Raw genomic sequence first — 24,651 nt, forward strand, 5'->3', positions numbered from 1 at the left:
GGTGTTTACACCAAATCAGATGTGTTGTCAGTTAGGGAAGGTCTAAATAAACCTAAATACCTTCTGGTGAAAGACCAGTATTTCTGATTATAGTAATTCATTATGTGATATTTCACAGTTTATCTATTATAATAGAGTGTCAAAAGCAGCTATTAAAAAAGGGTACCTGAGGACTTGCTGGCTGAAGGTATCTTTCTGCTCGTCTGAAACGCGGGAGGAGGGGAAGCCTGGAGACTGCAGGGCTTCTTTGAGCCACACAGTAAGCAGGCCAAAACAGTGCTTATTCATGGAGAACAGCACCTCAGCAAACTGATCCATTAGACTGCGAGAAGACTGACCACCAATCGCCTAGAGAAGGCCAAGAGATAGTTTCCCATTCAGTACAGTGTTGAGGAGGGATGGGATAAGGCAAGAAATCAAAGGTTGTGGTTCATGCACTGACCTCCAGAACAGCCAGCAGTAGTAGTTTGCCATCTTCTTGCACCACTTGTCCCACAGGAGGGATGTCTGCACAGTGTGGCAGCAGCTCAGTCTATTCAATACACAAATACAAAATACAATATTTACACTTGCACAGTGAAATGTTATAAATTCTATGTGAAGGAAAAAAGTAAGACAGTCAAGATGAAAGGTAACAAGGTCACAAATGCATGATAATATTATGAGGTTTGCAAGCTCAGATCAGTTCAACTTGTCAAATACACTGCATGTCCAAAAGTGTGTAGACATCTGCTAATCCCTCATTGCTTCTGAAATCAAGAGTATTAATAGGGAGTTTGTCCCACTTCTACATTTCCAGGAAGGCTCTACACTAGATGTAGTGATGTGAACTGTGGTTATAGATAGCTGTGAGCTTTTGAATGCATTCAGCCATAAAAGTATTAGTGAGGTCAGGTACTGATGTTGGATGATTAGTTCTAGATCAAACGGCACTCCAATTCATCCCTAAGGCCAGAGAAAGCAAATCCACTCATTAAACAGCTCTAGCTGACTTTTGGCATCGGACATGGCAACCTTAGGCTGATGTACGGCTGCTCCAGAGCAACCCATTCTATCAATAACGCTTTTGTATGGAGATTAATTAAGCTGCGTGTGCACAACTAAACACCAAAATCAGCAATGGCTGCATCTTAAAGTAGCTGAATTCACTAATTAGATGGGGTTGTGTGGATACTTTTGGACACAGTGTTGCTCTAAAATGACAATATTTTTTCACTTACAAAGAAAAGGCAGGTAGACTTGACTGTAGGGGCCTCTGGGAATTTGAGTGACAGAACTCCTACAGATAGGAGACACAAGTTATGTTTAAAATGAATAACACGCTCCTTTTAACATAATTTCTACAAGGGGTATTACCAGAAGCATATTAATATCCATTTCATTTTTTAGATACAAGGGTTGAAACACAATATGCACCGAGAATACAGTTAGATATAATGCTATAAAAGTAAACTCCCCTGTGCTATACCTGAAACCGTTTATTCTTTGTGTGTAAACTTAAATGTATTCATCTTGTTTGTGTTAATTAGGTACTATTTACTAGAGGTGGCTGATATGGCAATAATGTAATACCACAATATGTTTTTTTGACGTGTTAAACTGAAACAGACAAAGTAGTGCCATATTTAAAAAAATATATTATCTAAAACTATGAATAAAATTATTTATATTCAGTATTTCACATCATGAGCTGCACTAAATCCACTTAAACATAACTAATTAGGCTCTATATGTAAATCAAACATGCAGTTGGGAAGTAGTGACTATATCCAAGATATGCTCACTAAAGCATACTGTGACATACTGTGACATAATTTATCACAATAACAATAAATGTTGTCTTATTGCCCAGCTCTATGTACTAGGTACTGAAGTCTTATATTTGACAACCGGATTTTGACCACATGATGAAAGCAAAATTAATGCTGCCATTTCTTTTTTACTTACACACCAAAATTGTACTGAATCACACTACATTACATGCTGTACAATGAAGTTCTAGTAGAAACTCTATACCAAACTAAGATTTACTCACAACTAGATGCCCATATCAGTGCAATAGAGTGTCATTTTGGCATCAGACCTCTGCCGTCCCAATCACTTACCACAGTGAAACACCGCTTTCACATCAAGATTTTCAGATAAGAACAAATCGGGCTTCCGTTTGAGAGCCTACAAAGCAGACAGAGGCAGTGAACATGGCATACAGCATAAACTCAACATCTGGAAGCTCGTAAATCCTGCACCCTCCCCTCCCACCTTCGTTACCTCTCTCTCCTACAATTGCTCAATGTTACTGCAATTAACAAAAACAACCAAATGTACATCAACTTATTCAATGCAAACAGATCAGATAAGTAAGAAATCAACTGCAAAAAATCAAACATTTAACTTAAGTCAAACTAAAGGTGGTATGATTTGTATTGATTCTTGTATTTTTTTTTTTCTTTTGCAATCTCTACTTTTTTGCTCAGTTGGACTGAATATTCAACAGAAATCTAAGTAACATGTACGGATAAAGACAACTGATGCATTAAAGAACTCATTAAGGATGAGAGGATACTCAGGGAGGGAGGGAGAGAGGAGAAGAAAAGAAGACAGAGAGAAAGAAAGAAATAAAGAGATGGACCTGAGGGTCCAGCCAAAGTCAGAAATGAGAGAAGGCATGAAAACCGAAGAGAAAACCAAATATGATACATACGGTGCCAATTCAGTATAGTTAATTAATTAATTAGGATATTAATTAATTTAGGGTTTAATCAGTTTTGGGGCTGGAATGACACTTTGAGAAGGGGCTTCAGAGACTCTAACCCTGATTGGCTTACTGTGAGGGTTTCCTTTCAGCTTTGACTTATTTGCAAGTTTCTATGTACTTATATATATGTACTTTATATATATATATATATATATATATATATATATATATATATATATACACACACACACACACATACATACATATATATATATATATATATATATATATATATATATATATATATATATATATATATATATAAACTTATTTTATTAATATTTCTCCATTAACAGAGACCTGCATATTTAGCTGTACCTAATACTTTCATTTTATATTAATATGGCAATAAATAACAACATGGAAAACATGATCACAAAACCTATTAATAAAGATTTCTGATTGGCCCAAAACAGCTCAAGCCCATCAAAATGAAAATGTGAAAACTGTAGTTAGGGAATGAAAAAATTCTGAGCAAAAAAATGTACAATAAAAATACACGTAAACTACAAATATAACTTGTTCTCACCACATATAAACTCAATCTTAAGAAACAGAAAGTATCTGTACATCTAAACATACACAAAATAAAAAAGCAAAAGTTTAGTTTTTATAAATTTTACTTAATGTTTACCTTAATTAGACAACAGAAAAGAGCAACAGTTCATGGGAATCTTAATAAATGACTGACAAATACTAGCACAAAATAACACCCAAGGAAATATATCCTCTACAACTCGTACATAAATACAGCAGCATGGTTCTTAATGAAAATGAGGAATTGTTCACCCCCTTTTTGAAATAACTGCACTGGTTACCTGTATATTGTAGGACAGATTTTAAAGTTGTGTTACAATTTAAGACTTTAAATGGCTCAGCATCTGTGTACCTCACCAAATGTCTATCTTTTTATGTTCCAACACGTCATCTGCACATACTGCTCATCTGCAAATACTTTCTGTAAAATGCAGAAAATGCGGAGAGGCGTCTTTCTGTATTTGTGCTTCTAAACTGTGAAACCTAATTCCACATTTTATTAGGCTGTTTATTTTAATTAATACTCGACTTTGATTTATTATTAATCTTTCTTTTTTTGCAGTTATTAAAGAGTAACAGAAGAAAATCACTCGACTTTTTATTTCTGCTACTAAAATAAAAAAAGGCTATAATTGTCTGTAAAGCACTTTGAGCTGCTGCCTATGTGAAAAGTGGTCTATAAATTTAAGTAAAGTTTATTATTATTGTAATATTACTAAATACTGACATTGAACTATATGGATGTGATTTTAAGCAATTTTAGCTGTCTGTGTCTATATTACCATACACTACATACACTTACTATGAGAAATCAGAAAAAACAGCTTGTTGATAGGGATAGTCGGTACTGAAAGTGAGGCAGTTAAGCTCTAGTAAAGAACCCCAACTCACAGTTCACTCAGCAGTGTGTACATGCACTGTATGACCATATACAGCATGTGCACGTTTCAGGGGTGGCGTCCCTCCTCTGAAATGACCAATCACATTTCTGAGGGGCTAATCCACGCTTGGTAGAACCCATACTATTGGACGAGAGGTCTGTCAGTCATCCAATAGTGCCCCTCTGTCTACTTCACAGCCCAGTAAAAATGAGGGTCACCACAGACCCCGAAAACACAGGACAGAAAGAAGAAGGGAGGGAGAGAAAGAAAGGGATAGGAGAGAGAGAGAAACCCAAAGTGAATGAAATAAGAAACCAAAAACACACCTGAGCTTGGAGTTGCATAAATGAATCAACAATATCAGGATGATCCCTGGGCCCTAAAATATAATAAAGATGTAACTTAAGAAATAATAAGAAGAATAATAAGAATATATACAAACAGCAACGGAACAGATTGAACAGTCATGTGGAAAGAAAAGGCAACAGAAAGGATCTCGTTGAAATAATTGCACGCGTGAGAAAAGAAGGGGAGAGAAGGAAGGGAGGAGCATGTAAGGCGCTAAAGGCAGTCTCTAAAAAGAAAAACCAAAAAACAGACGGAGTCATGAGTCAGTTTGGAGAAACGATAAAGAACGAACCAAAAGAGAAGTAACGAAAAAAAAAAGACCAAACCTAAAAAAACCAAAGTGGGTTTGGAGTGGGAACCCAGGAAGGCACCTGCTACTGTGACATCTTTTTTTTTTTTCTTTCTCTCTTCTTTTTGTTTGGTTCTTTTTGACTTTTTTTTGGTCTTCTCTTAACTCAAATCATACACACTTTCCCAACTTGCCCCACCCCAGGGTTTGCTGAGCGTTCAGTCACCAGGGCTGCCCCAGAGAGGGGCAGCATTTAGCCCCAAAGTCCCCTCCCCTAGCTGTTCCCACACTCCAAACAAAACCCCAGTCAACCCCTTACCCCCCTCCCCACCAATGCCCAATCCTCCCAGTAAAGTAAAAAAGACAAACAGTCAAAAGAAAACCATGGCAGGTCCTCAGAGCCACAGTAAAGGGACCTAGGAGGAGATAAGAGGGTTAACGGGTACAGAGAGACATGATGTCTGTTAATTGGTGAACAAAGTGGTAAAAATAAAGTGAAGGACAAGAAAAGGGACGAAGGAGAAGCGAAGGGGAGACGGAGCAGCAGACGATGATCAGCCACATCTGGAAAACAGCATGACGTGTGTGTGTGTGTGTGTGTGTGTGTGTGTGTGTGGTGTAGGGTACAGGACTGAGACTTTTTATATTATCCATTTTAGTTAGTTAGCAAGTGTAAATTAAGATTCACAATTCTGGGTAAAACAAACAGTACGCCTCCTCATTCAAGCAACTTACTGGGACGACTGTTGAAAATGTGTGCAAAAACAGGTTCAATAGAGCAGGAAATTATTAGAGTCATCTAAGCACAGAAACAGAAAATCTGTGATGCCTACCTTGCTGGAAGATGGTGAGGGTGACTGAAGTGACTAACTCAAACAGGGCTTTGATTGGAGGAAAGTGGTCTGTCTCACTGGCAAATATATGCACCATCTGGACATAAACGAATAAGAATAATTTAGACACATCCACACAAACATCTTAGGTAACGCTTCCTAGGTTGAAGAACTACTTCTAAACTATTTAGGAGTATTTACCATACATTTGCGATGATTATTTAGAAGACCTAAAATTAAGCAACATCATGAATAATTTGGTGATCTTAATATGCCTCATTATGTGCACTTTATTTGCATTCTGTGCACGCAGTTGACTTTTCTGACTTTCCATGTTAAGCCTTATTATCAAAACCTCAAGCAACAGCACAATGTGAAGTGGCTGGATAGCCCAGTGGGTAAAGCTGCTCTGCACACAGGAGATCAAGGTTCAATTCCCCATACGGGTAAAACTCATGTTGCATTTATCTGCCATGTTAAGCTGCTCCGGATAACTATCTGCTAAAAATGTAGATGCACTCAAATGAGGGCTTTGCATTAAAAGCTAAAAAGTCTAAAATACATTATCTTGATGTTTTCTAAATTGATTTTTGCAGTCAACATTTTGAGTTTACTTGGAAACAGTTTGTTTGCTTCAGAACTCTCATTTCATTTAATAAAGGCTGCTCTGTCCAAATCCTGGTTCCTCCGATTCAAACCACTCTTTTAAGCCATTTCAGAAAGCAAAATGATATATATCTTGATATATATGTTTTCACCAAAAAGCTTAAGATTACGGCGGCAGACATTATTGATAACGTTGCTAAAAAAAATTGTTTGCAGAAAGTTTTTTTCTGTGAGTTTTTTTTGTGAGTAACTGCTGAAAGTGCAGCAAAACTGTAGTCAAAAGTAGTTCGAAATAGCCTGGCGTTGTCTGCTTTTCATATAGCCCTGTTTTCTCTTAGCAAAACAAACACTGTTAGCTAAAGGGATTAGCTGCATTTGTGTATAGTTTAACTGCACGGCTAAACTAGTGTTTGTGCACTAATGCACACACACTTGCTCGTCCACCCAGATTAGGAATTGTATTTGTTTTTCTGAAAACATATATTTCTCCTCTCTCACCCGCATGAAAACTTAAAGGTCACTAAAAAACTGTGTTTATGGAAAACGCTCTCCTGGGTGGTGATTTTTAAAACTCCTTTTTCTGTGTTCAGTAGACAGATGTTTTTCATATGCTGACCTAAGGTGCATGTTTACTGAGCACACTTTAGGAAACTGTGCGTCTGATATGGCTTATTCTGTGTGCCCGGTCATTTTGTTCATGAGTTGTTCTTTTATTATTCGTGCAACTTTTTCCACTAAGTTAAATAGTGTTTTAGAGGGTAGTGCAGAAGATTTGCTGTTATGCCTGTTATGCCCTTTTTTGACAGACTATTAGCATCACATGTTCTTTTCCAGTTTAATTGATTAATGAAAACCATAATGAACTGATTAATCAATTATGGAAATCATTATTAGTTACAGCTCTACTCCAGATTCTGTATCCATAAAATCCTAATTAGTTTTTCAGTGTCAGTGCATAAACGACACACACAGATCATAAAGTCCAAAAAGCTCTAACATTAGTCTTGGGTCAGAATCATTGATCTCCGGTTGCTGAAGCTGATAAAGGTGAGGGCTCTGCCTAGATGGAGTAGATATGGTAAATGGCATCTAGCTGAATGACGTCACTGTATGTAGCTATGGCAACAGCCTGCTGGTTTCAGGGGCTAAAAGGATATATAAATATATTAATAATCTTCCTGGACACAGAGTTTTTAATGACTCCATAAAACATTTAAGTAAAGCAGAAGTTATTAAAAGAACAGAATAGCACAATATAATTATGCAAGTTGGCAGGCACTGTAGCAAGTTCGTGTTTGAACATGTGATATTGGTAATCCACAGGAACGGAGAGTGTGAACAGCTCTGTGTGTAATTGTATGTGTACCTGTCGTGTCAGATCCAGTGCAGAGGCCTGCGGTATAGTGCTGTACATCTGGCCTAGCATCTCACTCAGTTGAGACACCATAGGAGCGAAGTCATGGAGCAGAGTCTTCACTGACTTTTCAAAGATAGCACAGACAGCCTGAGAAAGAGACACAGAGATAGTTTTTCGTTTTTTTTATTCTAAGTAAGTACAGTCTTTAAACAAACAAACATTTTTGTCAAGGCAACACACTCTGACCAAGAAAGTGATACAGACAAAAGCAGTGAGAAAACAAGCTGTATCAGTAGTAACTGGCTTAAAATGCGATCGACAGAAAGGGAAAAATAGTAGTCTGTGTAGTCTGTGACCAAGAGTAAATGGCCCACTTAAAGAGAGGCTAAAAATCTTACCTCTACAACCTGTGAGTCATTCAGCCATTTACTGAGGACAGTCTGAATGAGGGCAAAGACCTGCTGCAGCACCACTACCACCTAAGGCAAGTACAGAGACACAGTTATTATGGAACATTATTCAGAATATGAACACTTAAGAGAATCAACAGACACTTGTGTATGGTTCAGTTACCAGATATTTTTATGTATCTTTTTGCAATTCAAAATAAAATCACTCAACAAGCTGACCATAACTCTTAGTGATGTCTCACTTCATAACCAAATTATATAGCTAGCCCATAATAGCTAGTTTGTGGGTGGAGAACAGTGTGGGTGACATATGCAGAATGGAAAAGGTTTCTCCACAAAATCAACACTGCACAGCTTCTTAACATGAGACCACTGAATTCTTGATTGTCCACACTGTACTTCCTATATGAAGAATGTAGGCCTTCTTCCTCAAAAAAAAAAAAACTAACAAAAAAAAAACAAAGAGAAAATAACTGGCCACTTTTATTTGGCCTAAAGGTGAGATGACTCAATTCCAGTCATTTTTGAATCTCATCTAGTCTCTCCTCCCTTCCCTTGTTTGCTTCTGTGAACTCTAAACTAGACGATAAGAGGAATTGAGGACAGTAAAGGACACCACACTACAGCCCTTGATGCTTAATAGTGTAAGGCAGCCATTCTACATGACCATTCTACATGATTTACATTAGGCCTGTCTATATATGTCTCAATTACATTAGTAATAAAGTAACTGTTTAAAGTATTTATTTGAAAAACAAGTTGAAGATAAGCAGTTTGTAAACCGGTTTCAATAAAAATGCAAAAATATATACAATGTGGCACACAGATATAACTGATGTCCAACAGGCTGTTTGAGTTTTTTTTTTTTTTTTTAAATCAAATACTTCTGCTTAATGGATTGACCATGACCACCTCACTTAACATTGCACAACATTAAAACACAATGACAAACATTAGGTATTCCTGAAGTACTAAGATTTTTACTAAAGATAAATATATTGCAGTACAAATCCATACAATGGATTCATATTTGGATAAGTGATGTATCAGTAACAGTACTTCAGACCTAAAACTGAAAAAAATAACAATTCTGCTTTTATATAGTAGTGGTAGTATCAAGTTAAATAAGCTGCCAATAGCTTATGGGAATACTGGAACAAGACAAGCAAGGTAATATAGTGGACCTCAAAACCCTGTTAGCAAACATTTCTACTAAATATTCTGAACCTTAGTTATATTATGCTAGAGTTCTTATCTAAAAATAGCATGTATTACCTTTTTTGTTTGAGAATGCTGACGGTCATGTTATTTATGTGATGTTGCCACACTTACCAAAAAATCCTCAACCATTCCAAACTTGTTTGTTTGCTATCGTACTGAATTAGTACAGCGAGCTGTTAAATTTCATTATGGACTGCCATAAATTTGGTATTATTTCCACTCTAATTTGGGTACAACTGCTTCTGCTCTGGTGGCCACAGCCTTCTTTAAAAGAACATCACATCTGTTAAACGGTACAACACTCACAGGGTTGGGGCCGGATTGTGGTGGGGTTGATTTGACAGGTGGCGCACTCTCCCCAGACTCATCTTCTTGCTTGGTGATGTCGAGTGTGGTGAAGAGGTTGGACAGCAGGCCCAGAATGTGGATGATGGCCAGTTTATTAGAGGGATTTGGCTGTGATGAGAGAGAAAGAACAAAAAAGAAAAAGAACAATGGTTTCATCCTCTTTGTTGAGATCAACAAATGAACAGTGAGTAGTGCTAATAAAATTAATTAGAACTTTTTAGACTTTTGTTGTTTACTGTAAACGTTTACAGAATTGAAGATAAAAGCAAAGAAAAAATGAACAGAGTCAGCAGTATAGAAACTTGAAGACAGAAAATTATAGTGTTCGAGGGAACTTTTAAACAAGCCCTTAATTACAGCCCACTGGGAGGGGGAGGGGAGAGCGAGGCCATCTTGCAGAGCTTGTGGGAACAACAGGAGCAATTAAAGAGTCGTTAAACAACCATCAGACTCTAATCATTGCTGTTAGTGCCATGACAACAGCCATGCGATTGGTGGACTAGGAGACTGAGTCATGATACCGTCCCTCATGACATCATATATATAAAAAAAAAAAAAAAAAACCTACATCAACAGCCATGGACTACAGGGAGAGAGGGTCTCTGATGAATGCACGCTAGAGCAGAAAAGATCCAGTCAGGCAGGATGTCACTAAACTCCTTTGAGGGATGACTGAACCGATCATTTACCTCAGTAATGGACCTCAGCACCAGTGCTGTACTGGACTCATGCATGCATTTTGTGGCAAGTTGCATACATGCTATGCTGAAAATCACACAGCTATTCACTTCTGAGTCAAATTTGCTAGATATTGAGATATGGTGAACTGTCTGCTTAATTAATGAGATGACAGTGTGGTTACAGGAACAGTGAGATTATGGGAGCAGCAGTAAACTGAGCAGGTACTGAGAGCCAAAATGATGTTGAACATATTAACAAAACAGTCATCCAGTAACAGTGGGGAACAGTGTGAATTAAATAAAAAACATTCAACAGCAGTATTTCCCATTTGCCTTATCAATACACCTTTAAAATGTATTCTACAAGTATTCTGCATACATGAGAAAAACTGCTGAGGTCACTAATCAGTTATTATGTTTCATCAAAAGAAAACAGAGAACATATACAGTTTAACATTCATGGATGTTATATTTTAACAGCACTGTAAATTTTACAAGTATATTATACTTTGCTAACACAAAGGGGGCCTTAACGTGGGTATGTTACAGAGGATGCATTGTTAAGGACATAACTAAGGCAGAGGTAACATGTCCGGCTCTGGCTCAGCTTTTTTACCAACTAAGCTAACTACTCTAGCTGATGTTAGCTAAACTGAAAAGCAGTGGAAATACATTTCTCTAACATATTGTCCCTGCATCCACAGAGAAGAAAAGCCCTCATGTAAATGATCATCAGCAGCCAATACTGTACTGGTTAGTGTCAGCTTTTTAGCTCCTCTGAAGAGGCAGCCTTCGTTACTCATCCAATAAGAAAATCCACGGATTTTCCTTCAATATTTTGAATAATAGCCATATAGTATCATACAGCCTCATATATAACCAGTAACATAAAACATCAGAACATATATAGTAAGACATTCAAAGACAGTCAAAAACAAAACAAACAAACAAAAAAAACACAATAAAATAAACAAACACACACACACCCACACAAAAATCAACCTGCTAAAAATAGTGTTTGTTTTGGCTATTTTCATCTCACAGGAGGTATTTTAAAAGCTTATAAATAACATCTGACACAAGAATTCATCAGCTGAACAACCACTGTTCTTTTTCAAGGCTGCCATGATTTCATCATCTAACCATGCTCCAGAGGAACCTAAAAATATCTAGGAAGTCACTGTTCCTCGCATCACTAGGTGTCACTGTTTGACAGAGTTTTAAGAACAGAGCCTGCTCTAAGAGTCTGATGTAATGCCTCCTTCTGAAAAAAACTGCATGAGTGAGAGGGTACAAACATGAGCAAGAGAGAGGAAAAAAAAGAGAGACAGCATGTGAGAGACATGACACCCCCTTATGTTCTGACCTTTCTGATCCCTGAACCACTGGTTCATTCTCTATTCCGACTTTGAACTAATGTCAGCGGGTGCTTATTCCTTGGGCACAATGGAAAGACACTTATCATACCTGATTTTTAAGCTGACTCATTTATAGTAGCAAATAGTAGCTGGCTTTACATATAGCATTACATACCCACACTGAACAACTTTTGCGCATACTGTACATTGTGGGGCTCTTCATTTGCAGACCTTTGGATTCATTCTATATAAGGTTGCACTGACACTTAAAAGGAGTATCAGTATCAGCGAAGGAGATACCAAGGACCAATTTCACAAAGCAATTTCTGACATGCTTGTATAGGCTGTACTTAACAACATATCAACAGTGTGGGTTGACAAGCAGCTATAAAAACGTTCATGGCAAAATCGGTATGCCATCATTTAGTGGAAAGCCAGTAGCAGTGGGTGATACACTGTTTGAAATTTTTCCTAAGCTATTGGTTTCACCGATATGTCACAAATACGCCAGATAACGCTACATACAAACAGTGTAAAACACGCTAACCATAGCAACTTACTTGAAATGCTGAACGATGCTTCTTTCAGTAATCCCTCTTCTCCCACTGTTCAGTCACTTACACTCTGAGTTAATTTTAGTCCAGGTTGTTTTTGAGGGAGTGAACATTGGAGATGAAAGAAAGCGTTCGTCTTTTAGGGTAATGACAGCCTTTAGTCTTTATTTAGACTTTAGCATATCAGCCCGCTAACTGGGCCTGTGTGTCCGCTAGCCACACCTGCGGTGCATCTCTGTCGATCAGTTGCATCACGCAGCTGCGGAGTCTCGCAGCCTTCTGCTTCAACAAAGCCGAAAAATGAATTACCAATATTTACTAAACTCCAGCAGAGTCTGATGCTCTGAGATATAAGCGCGAGTGTATGGGATGCACGTATGAGAAAAATGACTTGAGAAATCTGGACGTGAAACAATTACGCACACCGTTTTTGCTGAGCCGGAGAAGCTGCTGAATGCTTACATGTACAGAACACAGGTTTATCTATACATGGTTCATGTTTTTAACCATTTTAAACAAAAAATATTTTTGCATTTACTTCAGTTGTTAAATATAGTACTTATTACTAATTATATAATAAGCAATAATTAAATGTAGAAAATCAACAAAAATAGTTTGGTCTCAAGCATCTGAAATCAGTATCGGCCGATCTTCAAGGATCAGGTATTGGTATCGTTATTGGAAAGGAAAAAGTGGTATTGGTGCACTTTTAGTTCTATAGTATTTAAGTTACCTGATAGACTAGAATTGTCATAAACACAAACCCCTTAAACAGACAGGACCCACCAGCAGGTCCAAAGTTTTAGGTTTGCCAGTTAATGATTAATTGCCATCTAATGATGTTCTTTTATTGGTCCAAAGTATTTGACAACATTTATAATGTAAAAACTGCTTTTTAGTAACTGCATTACAGCCACAGTAATACAGCTAGTGAAAAAGCATTAGAAGGGGCAACACTGTATATTCACTGAAACCTCACATCAGTTATTTGAGCTGCATGTACTTGATAAACTTGCAGTGTGAATGAAGCACAACACACAATGTTCTTATTAAGAACTAAAGGAAATTTACTTAATCTGTGCAATCATTGGTAAAGACAACAACGAGAAAATAACACGTGAAATAACGTCGTGAGCTCATGTGTCATGTGTCAAAAAAAAAAAACTGTTGGTAGCACTGACGGCAGTAAAAAGACTGAAACCTCAAGTGTGTATGTGTCTCTTCGTTCCATTAGTCTTAGCTTAGCCTGTGGCGTGTTGCTTCCGGAGTCCAGTGAAATGCCAATCTGGCCCCACTGTGAAATGTTCCATAATAATCGGCAGAACACACACACAGGGTCTGTTCATTTGGAGAAAGGCCAAGGCAAGAGTCAGATCAACAACAGAAACCTGCCCTTGTTCCAGTATGGGAGAACATAGCAACAACAAACCCCAATCAAACTCTACCATGCAGCTGACATCACCTGTGTTATCTGAGAGATTTTTGAGTAACTAATTCATTCAAGCCATTCAAGTAAACTGCTGAGCAGAGTTTCTCCTAGGATATTTTGGTGCCATTTAACGTGTCCAGGAATTATTTACTTTGTTAGACAAATTGGCAATATACTGGTCACAGCATATTAATGTTAATGTTGCTCATTTACATGGGACACCAATGAATCAAGTCATACAACTGTTTCTTGCAGTGTGTAGCACTTCTGGCCTGCCCCTACATGCCTGGCAAAAACAATAGTGTGTGGTTGGTTGGTTTGCATGTCAGTCAAGCAGCCACTTCCTATCAGAGTTGGTGGTTCTTGACTTCAATGAGTTACAAAACCTACTAGAATCTTTAACTAGTCCAAAATTTACACTGTATGCCAATCATATATTTTGAAAAACCTAGAACATCTGGAAAAAAAAAAGTTTTTCTTCTGATCAAAACCCAAAACCTAAAACACAGCTGCCCAAGGTAGGAATTACTGAGATAATCAACATATATCCACAGACCAAACCTGAAAAGAAAAGGCACCAGACTCTGAAAACAAACTAAAATATCAATAGTGCTATAATCTGAGATAACACTTGGGTAATAAATATATGTTTCCTCAAAGTGTGCTCGAACTCAGATGTAAAATTGTAATATAAAAGATTATATAAAGAATTATATTAGAATTATTATAAACTATATGTAAGGGATTTTAGCGTCTCTGGTACGACCAGCCACATCGATTGATTTAGTCCGAGTCTTGAGTGATTATGTCTCACTGCAGACGGACTGTGTCTGTGTGATTGAGTTTATCTTCGGACGTAATGTGTATGTGGAATCAAGTAATCAATTCGTACCGTCTCCTCAGCCAGTTTCTCCAGCTGCTGGATATAGGGTGTGATGAGAGAGTGAAGGTTGCGCAGAATGTCCTCCACTGGCAGTGCCGACAACAGAAAACCTAAAGCCTGCATCAGCCACATACACTGACTTGTCTACAGAGACAGAGAGACAGACAGAGAGTGCGTCAGGTTTCACGCATAAAATCATCTTTAAATTACTTGTAAAAATATCAAACAAGGTTAAGAGACCAAAAATATTAAACATGGATTTTATAGTTAAAATACACTGACCTTGTGAATCTGTTTAATAAGCACCTCCTGGAGTTGAGAGACAGACAGGAAGGGAAAAGAAAATAACAGAGAAAAGAACAAACATTAGCTCATAATGTAGATGAACTAGCATAGTGTATGCTTAACATTTACAGTGATAGTGTAACCCAAATTCTGAGTACAGGTGTGCACTATATTTCAAGGAACCACAAGGATGAGGACATATTCGTCACCTGAGACACAGCAACTATGTTTGTGGCATAAGGGGGCAGGTCGTATTTGCACTCTCTGCAGATTTTCTTTAGGGTGGACACACTTGACACAGACAAATCCGGATTCCCTAATGCCTGCAGCACCAGTGGCAACACACTGCTCAACATCACTGGGTGATCTGCTAACCATTCTGCCAGTGCACCTAGACACAGTGTGACAGAGGGCAACAGAGAGTGAAAGCAAGTGAAAAGAGAGAGAGGAAGGACAAAGTCTTAAGAATTGACACAACTTGAAACAGAGGGCAATTGTGTATGCACAATTTTGGACAACAAACAAAAGGCAGTGTAAAAAGCACTATTCAAGATGGAACAGTGTTACCAATACAGGTTCTGCAATGCAATTTGTAAGGGATTTGACTGGCAGACTCATATAAGTTCGCCCTGGTTTTATTGGTATCAGCAAAAATATCGCTGATAATGTGCTGATAATTAAAGTCTATATTTGGTTAGGATTTGGACTGATCATCTAATGAAATGACAAAACTTTAAACAGCCACTTAGCCTTTTGAGATGTAAAAACATAGCCCATCATTTTTTTTTTTACTTTTAATTTCATGAGCCATAACACACGTTTGCCAAACACACATGCAACATATAACATAGATTTGCTCTTCTAACAAACTGCGTTAGTTCTCCTTTCAATACACACTGTTGTCTTTTTGAGACATGAAAAACAACAACACTTATCGTATCATGAAATATGTGTATTGTTACCCACCTACTACTGGGATATAAAATGCAAATCAAACCATAAATCTAAAATTAAAATAGCCAATATTATACGTTCTCAAAGTTTTTTGCCCCTTAAAATTGGTAGCGTCCACAAACCTCCAGAATAATGAGTGAAACTTTGGAAAAACAACAGAGACTGAAAACACAATCTCAGTCAATATTTAAATTACGGTGCCTTCCCAAGTAAATGCACCCAACTGAAACAGGGCTTAAGTGTAAAATTAAATGCATCATACAAACCTATAGTGAACATTACTGTGTCTGCAAGTTGCACGTTGTTGATGTTGATTCGGGGAATGAGACCGATCAGGCCAGGAATGACATCTGAGTAGTTCACATCTATCGTTTCTGCTATGGACTGGAACCCATACAGCAGAGCCTCTGTGTGCTTCAGGAAGCAAAAAAATAAAGAAATGTTTTAATGAATATCTTACAGTGTATAACAAAAACCTTTGTAGGATACAACCATACTGTTATCAAGTATAATAGCAAGAAATCTGGTTCTTTGCTTTAATGGTAGCTTGCATGGTTTCTGACCTGCCAGGACGTTGGCTGTTCTGCATTGGTAAGCAGCCTGCCTAGCTTGTCATACAGATTACTAAGCAACTCTGCTCCCAGCATCTCATAGACATACATCAGTGTGTCAGATATGTCCACCCTAAAACAAAGAGTGAAGGTTAATGACATATTTATTCTACTTCTCAGTCTCTCTCTCTCAGACACAATCACTTCTGGAAGGCAGCTTTGTCTAGACAGCATTTCGGCTCCTACCTCTGGTGCCGACTCAACAAAGCCAGCACAAATATGCTGAGTGAAATAAGTGTCATTTTATTTTTATGACACAGGCACAGAAGAACATACTCAGTTAAAACACAAAGCCAAATATACACATATGCCCTCAATCTCAGCTCTATCCTTTTTCTGTGTGCACATCTGCCCTCCAACCTACACACAAACACACACTAACAAACCTGTAGATCCTGAACTGCTCTTTCTCGTCAGAGGACCAGGAGGCGTACTCTTCGTCAGTGGGGAACTGGGCTTTATGGAGCAGAACATCCACCAGCTGAAAATACACAGGTCTGTACACCTGGAGATACACAGCCTGCTTCTCTGCTTCAAATGACATGATGTCATCCTGTAACAAACAGACACCCACACATACTGGGTTAAGACTTAGGATGCACAATATATCAGTGGATAATATGTTACTTGCTGATAAACAACAAAAAAATTAGTATTATCCTTGTTATTAGAATTACAGCCAATAACTGCAAACAATAATTTAGCACACTGTTTGTTCCTAATATACTCTGTTTTCAAGTGACACATGTTGACGAATCAGCTTAACAGAAAGTAAAAGCAACTGCTAGTTTGAATTGAATTTAGACAACAATAAAACACCAGAAACTAAAACAGAGACAAACGATGGTGAATTTTGTGCTAGTTTTTACACTAGAACCCATTCAAATAGAGCGAGTTGTTTGAGAGCAGAGTTTCTGTTTAACTCTCATGAGAAAAATGGAGAGTTAGCCTTATTAGCTATTCCATTAAGACGGGAGTTTAGGTGTTAAGTTTGCTGATGATCATGTGAATTCTGCTTGTTTTCAGATTATGGAGGCAAAATCCGACTCTCATGCTGTTCTCACTTGTTTTCCAAAATAAAATAAGCAAAGTAGCAACAGACATTTGATAAAAGTGCTGTAAGAAGTCTACAGCAAATACACTTTTGATGCAGTTTTGCATTACTATGACTAGAAATGAGTCGATTTACATGACAAGCAAAGACTGTGTAGAGTGTGTAGATAGTTCAAGTAGAAGTCAAGCCTTTCTTGATTTGGCTGAGTCGAGTCTCAAGTCATCAAATTTCTGACTTGAGTCTGACTCAAGTCTAAGTCATGTGACTTGAGTGCACATCTCTGTCTCCTACTATTGCAAATAGCTCTGGATAAATAATCTGAAGTATTTTACATAAAATATTGTACATTTTTCAGCAGTGACCATGTCGTATTTAGCTGGATCAGTAAAATGAATCAATGTTACTTATTTAGAAATTTAATCTGTCTTTAATAACTGCAGTTGATGTAAGGATTATAATATGAGCTTTCTTAAAATATGTTATTGTTTATTGGCATTGGTGCCGTCATCAACAAAATATTAATAATCCGTTATTGTATTTGCCCTCTGTCAGTGCATTCCTAGCTAATAAGCTCCCTTCCAACAGCAAATAATAAAGTAGACGTGCACTGAGCTGAACGAATGAAAGGTTTGTTCTTCTGAGTTTCTGTAACAGCACATAACAGGGTGTGATTCTAGGTGGTTGACAGTGTACAGGATGTGGGGGAGGAGGGAAGGAAGGAGAAGGAGAAAGGGAAGAAACAGAGAGACAGGGAGAGGTTCGGTGAGAGAGAGGGAGGGAGATGAAGCGAGAGGACGACATGTTCATGCATCAGCAAGTACATACATGTATTAGGACACGCGAAGAACAAAAGCTGGACAAAGCACACAGAAGTGAGCATGCACAGCAGGGATGGAGTGTACTGGAGTGATCTGAGCTGCAGTTCAATGTTCACTGGCGGCGCTTTATTATCTCGACAGTAAAGGTCGAGCTATTTATATACATCACTCACACACAGACACCACAGAACACAGCAACGTGAAGAATTTCAGTTACACTGAAGTCACTAATTCACAACACTATGAAAACTCCAAGATGTCAAGGAAACTGAGTGTATGTGTGTGTGCGCATGAGTAGGAGAGAAAACCAAATTAAATCCAGACCAATAAACTGTCCAGTTTAATACAAACCTAAATTGGCGTTTTTTCTTTACCATTCCAAACGGGTCCCAAATTGGTAATCAGAACTTGTGTATTACATGCGACGGGGAAAAATAACTAAGCCCTTTATGACAGAGGAATGTCGCTGTAACCCTTAAAGTAAAAGTTCTGAAGTGATAAATACCTGTAGGGTGTACCAGAAAGTGAGCGTGAGAGAGCTTGTGGTCTCGTTAACTGGGTAGTGGCCAGGGATGCCTGTGCAGAACATGATCATATTGACCAATGCCAGGAAACTCTGCCAATGCTCCACCTGCTCCAGCAGCGCCCTGTGTGGGTTACAGCAGGGTACAGATTATAAACAAGTACTCCAAAATTAATATTCTGAAACAAAATATAGCACCTAAATACAGTATCAGCCAAAAGTCTGTACATTGTACCTTTGCCATTCAAAGGCTTATGCTTGACTAACAATAAAACTATTATTAGTCTTCAGTGTCATACAGTCTATACATTAGGCCTGGGTGACATCTAAAAATAATTAGCAAATTATTTTCTAGTTTAAAAATTGCCATTATCGATATTGTCACCTCTCCAACTCCGCTTTGACCCATGTTCTATTCTATTTTAGTTTACATTCTTTTTTACATAATTGTTTTAATGTAAATTGTTAATAGAACCCACATATTACATAGGATACTGAGTAACTCAACACCAATGCAAATACGTTTATGAGCTTCTTCTGCTACAGATTCGTGGAGACTTGCATGCTAATAGCGCTCCTAGCTGGAGAAAGACTGCAAGTAATTTCCAAAGCTGTGTCCACATACTTTCTACACTAAAAACAAGGTGCTTTCTGTCATTACAGTGGCATTTTCAGCTAACCAACAGGACACTTAAACTGTACAGCAAATGCAGCACATTTTACTCAGTAAATACTCAGGGAATATTATTTCTCACTTGCTTCGTTGACATTTTAAACTCAGAATCAGATAATTACCAGCAATTAAACTTGACACACAATTGGATTTGACCATTTTTTCTGCAGCTAGGTGATGTTTTGGATATGGCAGTGAATGAAGGTAAGTGTCAAGTATACTAAATAACAGTTCACAGAACAAACTGCCTCCGAAAGGTGAAAACATCAGCTTGCCTGATCATACAAGTAATTGTCTAGACTGCGGATTAACCTTCCTGGTGCAATAATTTTTAGCATGTTATTAACAATTTCAGTTCTATATATGTATTACATATGTATGTATTTATACTACATTTATTTCATAGTTTTCACTGTAACTTTAAAATGCAGAAAAGACTGGTACTGTACATCACTTCGTAGTACAAAACGAAGAAAAAAAAAATCAAATAATAAGACAACCGCAGATTTGTTTGACTTTTAGATATGATGAGGCTCTTATAGTAGAGAACAAAGCAATAGCTGTGTCAGTATGTTGTCCTGAGTGGAGAAGCTGTAGACATGGTTGTAGTGCAAGCAGCACTGGAAAATCTGGAGAGCTATTGTAATACCATCAGTGATGCAAATTGCACACTCAGCTAGGGCACTTGCCCACTGAGACCAGCTGCCCTAGTGAAGAGTGCCACATAATTACTCAACAGCACCTACAATTACACACACAGCACATTACAAAATATTTTCAGTGGGGAATTTCATATTTAACAGTTGCTTTTCAATCATGCCCACAGTCTACCATATCATACACAACATTACTCATATACCATGTGTACCTGGAATGGTTCTCTCCCAGAGAGACAGCGATTCGGCATATCCCATGTGATGTCTCCATGTCTCCATTCTGTACTGCTTCTCGTAACTGCTCTTGCAGCTGCAGCACCTGTGGAACCAGCTTCAGCAAAGTGTTCACGTATCTGAAACACACACACACACACAACAAAACCTTCTTAGCTGTTTCATTTTGGGGCTATATATTACATTTTTTTGTGTCAAACAGCCATATATACAAAAAGCTTGCAGAAATGTTGCTAAAATGTGTATATACTTGGTGATTCATAAAAGCTGAAATGACACACAAAAACAGACTCCCACTCACAGGCACAGACGTTCCTTAAAAGAACAACATAGCTGCTCTTTTGGGGTGCCCCAGGGCCTAGTACTAGGTCCAACCTAAATTGCTCTATCCGAATACCTTTCTCAAACAGTCCCCTTACAAATGCCTATGATTCATGCAGCATAACTACATTTTTGTTTGCATCAGATTCATGTTAACCTACATTTCTTTAAAGCTCCCTTTTACATCCTCTGCCAAAACAAGCACAAACACACAGCCTGCCAGCCTCTATTTTCACTCATTCTTTTCTTCTTTCTCCCTTTCCCTCTCTCTCACACATACACCCTTCCTTTCATGTTCTTTCATCAGCTACTGGTACCCAATCTCCCCACGTCAACATATGTCAATTACTTTACTGACTTCCTGCTGCTTCAGCCTTTCTGGAAAAATCTCCAAATTCATCCCTCCACTGTCACCTTCTGTGCTCTCGAATACACAGAACATGTTTCTCTATAGTTCCATCCTCACATTCAGATCATGACGGCAGAAAGGACCCCCAAAAAGAAAAATGTTAACGAGGTGCAGACTAAGAGAAAGACAGTAACTACCTCATTATCGTTCGTTCCACCAGTGCATCAGCTGTGAATGTCTTTGTTAGGGTGAGCATTCTGACAGCGCTCCAAACCCCATAGTCCCTGCTTTCTCTCTCATTTATAAAAACAGACTGTCACTGCAGTGTAATTACTTAGAGAGCTAATACCACAAAGACTTTGTAATCTACCTTAGGACTACAACTAAACAGATCTGATGCAAATTCAATGGGATCCATGGAGAGGGTGCACTTGGAGCTTTTTAATAAATGAAAGGAGCTACAGCAAAGATGCTACTGTTGGAATTACCACGTCTGTACTCTTTCAAAAATGTTCAGGCTTGAGGTCAGTGCATTTACACCAATCAGGCATAACATTATGACCACCTCCTTGTTTCTACGCTCATTGTCCATTTTATCAGCTCCACTTATTATATAGGTGCACTTTGCAGTTCTACAATTACAGACTGTAGTCCATCTGTTTCTCTGCATACTTTGTTAGCCCCCTTTTACTCTGTTCTTCAGTGGTTTGGACCCCCATGGACCCTCACAGAGCAGGTACTATTTGGGTGGTGGATCATTCTCAGCACTGCAGTAACACTGATGTGGTGGTGGTGTGTTAGTGTGTGTTGTGCTGGTACGAGTGGATCAGACACAGCAGTGCTGCTGGAATTTTTAAACACTGTCCATTCACTGTCCACTCTGTAGATGTAAAGTCAGAGACGATAGCTCATCTGCTGCTGAACAGTTTGTGTTAGTCATCCTCTAGTCCTTCATCAGTGGTCACAGGACGCTGCCCATAGGGCGCTGCCCACAGGACGCTGTTGGCTGGATATTTTCGGTTGGTGGACTATTCTCAGTCCAGCAGTGACACTGAGATGTTTAAAAACTCAAGCAGCACTGCCGCGTCTGATCCACTCAGACCAGCACAACACACACTAACACACCACCACCACATCAGTGTTACTACAGTGCTGAGAATGATCCACCACCCGAACAGCACCTGCTCTGTGAGGGTCCATGGGGGTCCTGACCACTGAAGAAGAATCTCAATCCTTTCCTAAATTGTGTCAAATGACAAAACTGGCCTACAGCGTCAGCGGTTTTTCTAGTCATTCATTTCTTGTCTCAGTCAGCCAACCATTCATTCACAAAAAATAAATAAATATATAAACAAAAATTCAATAATTTGTGTGGAGAATTACACTACAAAAGGATCTTAAGGATGCTCCGTGTCTGCTGTGCTGCGGCGAGTTGAACCATCATCACACCCAATTATATCCTACGATATGATAACACTAAATTATGGATGAGGCCAATCGGTGCATAAGGAAGGATGGCTCACACGTTGATGGTTTTCATCTCCTTTGTCTGAACCCTTTTTAACAGTAGCTCGAGAGACCAGAGCTGTGAGAGGCAGTGAGAGAGCAGGGCTGTTGAATTATAGAGGAGGCAAGGTCATTGTGGGTTTCTGAAAAGCTCTGCGTCCATTTGCTTTGTCTAGCTTCCCCTTGTCTCTTCTTCTTCTGGGTGGTAAAGTCACTGGACTGGCGGCCAGGCCTTGTTTTGGCCCCTTTGACAAATCTGTTTGGCACTCAAAAGCTGCAATGTACACCATACCCATACCATGTCACAAAAAATAGCTGCATGCCTTGTCATATGTCATGTATCTTTATTCTTGAGACAAGCCAGATGATATAGCACTGTATGTAAAACACAGAAAAATATCCCTAATGATTTTTTTTATTCAGGTCTTGGTGTAATTAAAGGCTGCCAGGTTAACATTCCCATTATTTCTTTAGTCTTTACCCAATACAAAAATACACAGACTAAGTAACATGGGTTAGATGTCCTGAAAAGGTGGAACGTACTGACATAACCCTCAAACAACCTGGCTGCTATCCTTGTAAGCCAAAATACAACTCGTATAGTGAGGGAAATGAGCCTGAAAAGAGCTTTCATATTATGTACTTGTACACTTCAGCACAAAGGACACGCGACCTTGCTATCGTCTTCAGATACGGACTACACTGTGACCTCAAATGCAACCTGTTAAAAATGAATGGAGTGTGAAAGGAAAAGCTGAACAGCTAAATGCAGTGATGAGCTGTGCCATGTGCTGGTGGTCTGGCTTAATGTGGCACTACTAAAGAATGTCCATTTGTTTCTTCCTAAAGATGTGTTGAGTTGTGCATGGCTGTAAATCGTTTTCTGTTTATGTTGGTGGGTGAGAGAGTCATATTTCAGCTAACCCAGGAGACTCCCGTTGATTGCCTGCAACACTCTCCGCAACACACTACTCTAAGGGTGAACGATCAACCGCTTTTTTAAATCAAAGAACGAGTTTTTTCAAATTACAAACTGTGATTCTAATTACAGTGTTTATTTTTAACATTGAGGTCTGACATTGGGGTGAAAAAATACTTGTTTGTGCTGTGTAAAGTGGCCTCCATAAATATAGGCACCCTGGTAAACATGAGCAAAACTGGTTGTAAAAGCATTTCTTTATTTTTTATCCTTTTGATCTCTTATTCAAAATATTAACAACAATTTAATGTGTACTTGAGGTACAATGATTGAAAGAAAGAAATCTCAACATGAAATAACTATTTTTCTCAAATCTGTGTGTCCCATAATTGTTGGCAAGCTTTAATGTAACAGCAGCTTCCCTTTGCAAAGATCTAACTAATGCCTGCTTTTTCCCCAGCTGTGATTCTTGGAGATTCTTTGACCTCTTTAACCATCCTCCTCACTGTGCATGGGGTCAATATAGACATGCATTCTCTTTCTGGGAAATTCTTAACATCTTAAGTTGCTATAAACCTCGTAATTATTGATATTCTATTATTAATATTTTGAATGAAAGATCAAAAGGACCAATAAGATCTAAAGAATTTTCTTACAACCCGTTTTGCTCACGTTTACCAGGGGTGCCAACATTTGTGGAGGGACTCTATAATGGTTTACAAGGATATCGTCACTACATATGGATGTTGACATTACAAAGACAGCACAATTAGCCCTGGTCAATTAAATTTAGTGCACTAAACTAGACACAAGCCCTATCCGGATTGGATCAGTATATCTGGGGGACAACTTTTTTATAAAAAAAATGCATGTCTCATCAGTTATAAAGCTCAAACATCCAAACAGCAATAGAATTACTACAGGAGGTGCGAGTTTTGGACGATAATTTCTATGAACCTGAATGTTTGTGTCACACGTGTTCACATGATCAAGTTTTATTCGCATGACGATATTGTGCGTGTATACAGAAATGCTTTCATGATAGGTTTATGGTAGGTTTATGTGAAAAAACAGTGCTTTTGAATATATAAGCTGCCACTAGAATTGTCCCTTTCCTTAGCCTGCGAGAACATGCTTCTTGTTGCTCCTCCTGCTTATGCTCTCCCATTGTAGAGAGAAAAGAGACAAAGTTCTACCACCCAGATTAAGGATTCATCTATACCATTTTTTTTTCAGACTGAGTACATCATTTTTAGGAC

The 24,651-nt window shown here is 38.4% G+C and overlaps 1 protein-coding gene across 2 annotated transcripts in view; it reads right to left on the reverse strand.

The window, feature by feature from the left end:
• ipo13 (importin 13) overlaps positions 1 to 24,651 on the reverse strand; it is a 54,168-nt gene that overhangs the window by 2,699 nt on the left and 26,818 nt on the right. The window contains exons 4-20 of one of the 2 annotated variants that reach the window (XM_036581530.1): positions 20,276 to 20,416; positions 18,717 to 18,858; positions 16,726 to 16,892; positions 16,292 to 16,412; positions 15,995 to 16,142; positions 14,984 to 15,165; positions 14,772 to 14,798; positions 14,499 to 14,633; positions 9,544 to 9,693; positions 8,005 to 8,085; positions 7,616 to 7,753; positions 5,644 to 5,740; positions 4,500 to 4,552; positions 2,106 to 2,172; positions 1,221 to 1,279; positions 443 to 532; positions 167 to 348 (exon numbers count right to left, since the gene is read on the reverse strand). In XM_036581530.1, the coding sequence (XP_036437423.1) occupies positions 167 to 348; positions 443 to 532; positions 1,221 to 1,279; positions 2,106 to 2,172; positions 4,500 to 4,552; positions 5,644 to 5,740; positions 7,616 to 7,753; positions 8,005 to 8,085; positions 9,544 to 9,693; positions 14,499 to 14,633; positions 14,772 to 14,798; positions 14,984 to 15,165; positions 15,995 to 16,142; positions 16,292 to 16,412; positions 16,726 to 16,892; positions 18,717 to 18,858; positions 20,276 to 20,416 (1,980 nt within the window). Of the gene's footprint in view, positions 1 to 166; positions 349 to 442; positions 533 to 1,220; positions 1,280 to 2,105; positions 2,173 to 4,499; positions 4,553 to 5,643; positions 5,741 to 7,615; positions 7,754 to 8,004; positions 8,086 to 9,543; positions 9,694 to 14,498; positions 14,634 to 14,771; positions 14,799 to 14,983; positions 15,166 to 15,994; positions 16,143 to 16,291; positions 16,413 to 16,725; positions 16,893 to 18,716; positions 18,859 to 20,275; positions 20,417 to 24,651 lie in introns of those variants that run through there. The other variant, XR_005007804.1, reaches the window with a different exon arrangement.

Source organism: Colossoma macropomum, unplaced genomic scaffold, assembly GCF_904425465.1.
Source record: "Colossoma macropomum unplaced genomic scaffold, Colossoma_macropomum, whole genome shotgun sequence".
Lineage (NCBI taxonomy): Eukaryota > Metazoa > Chordata > Actinopteri > Characiformes > Serrasalmidae > Colossoma > Colossoma macropomum.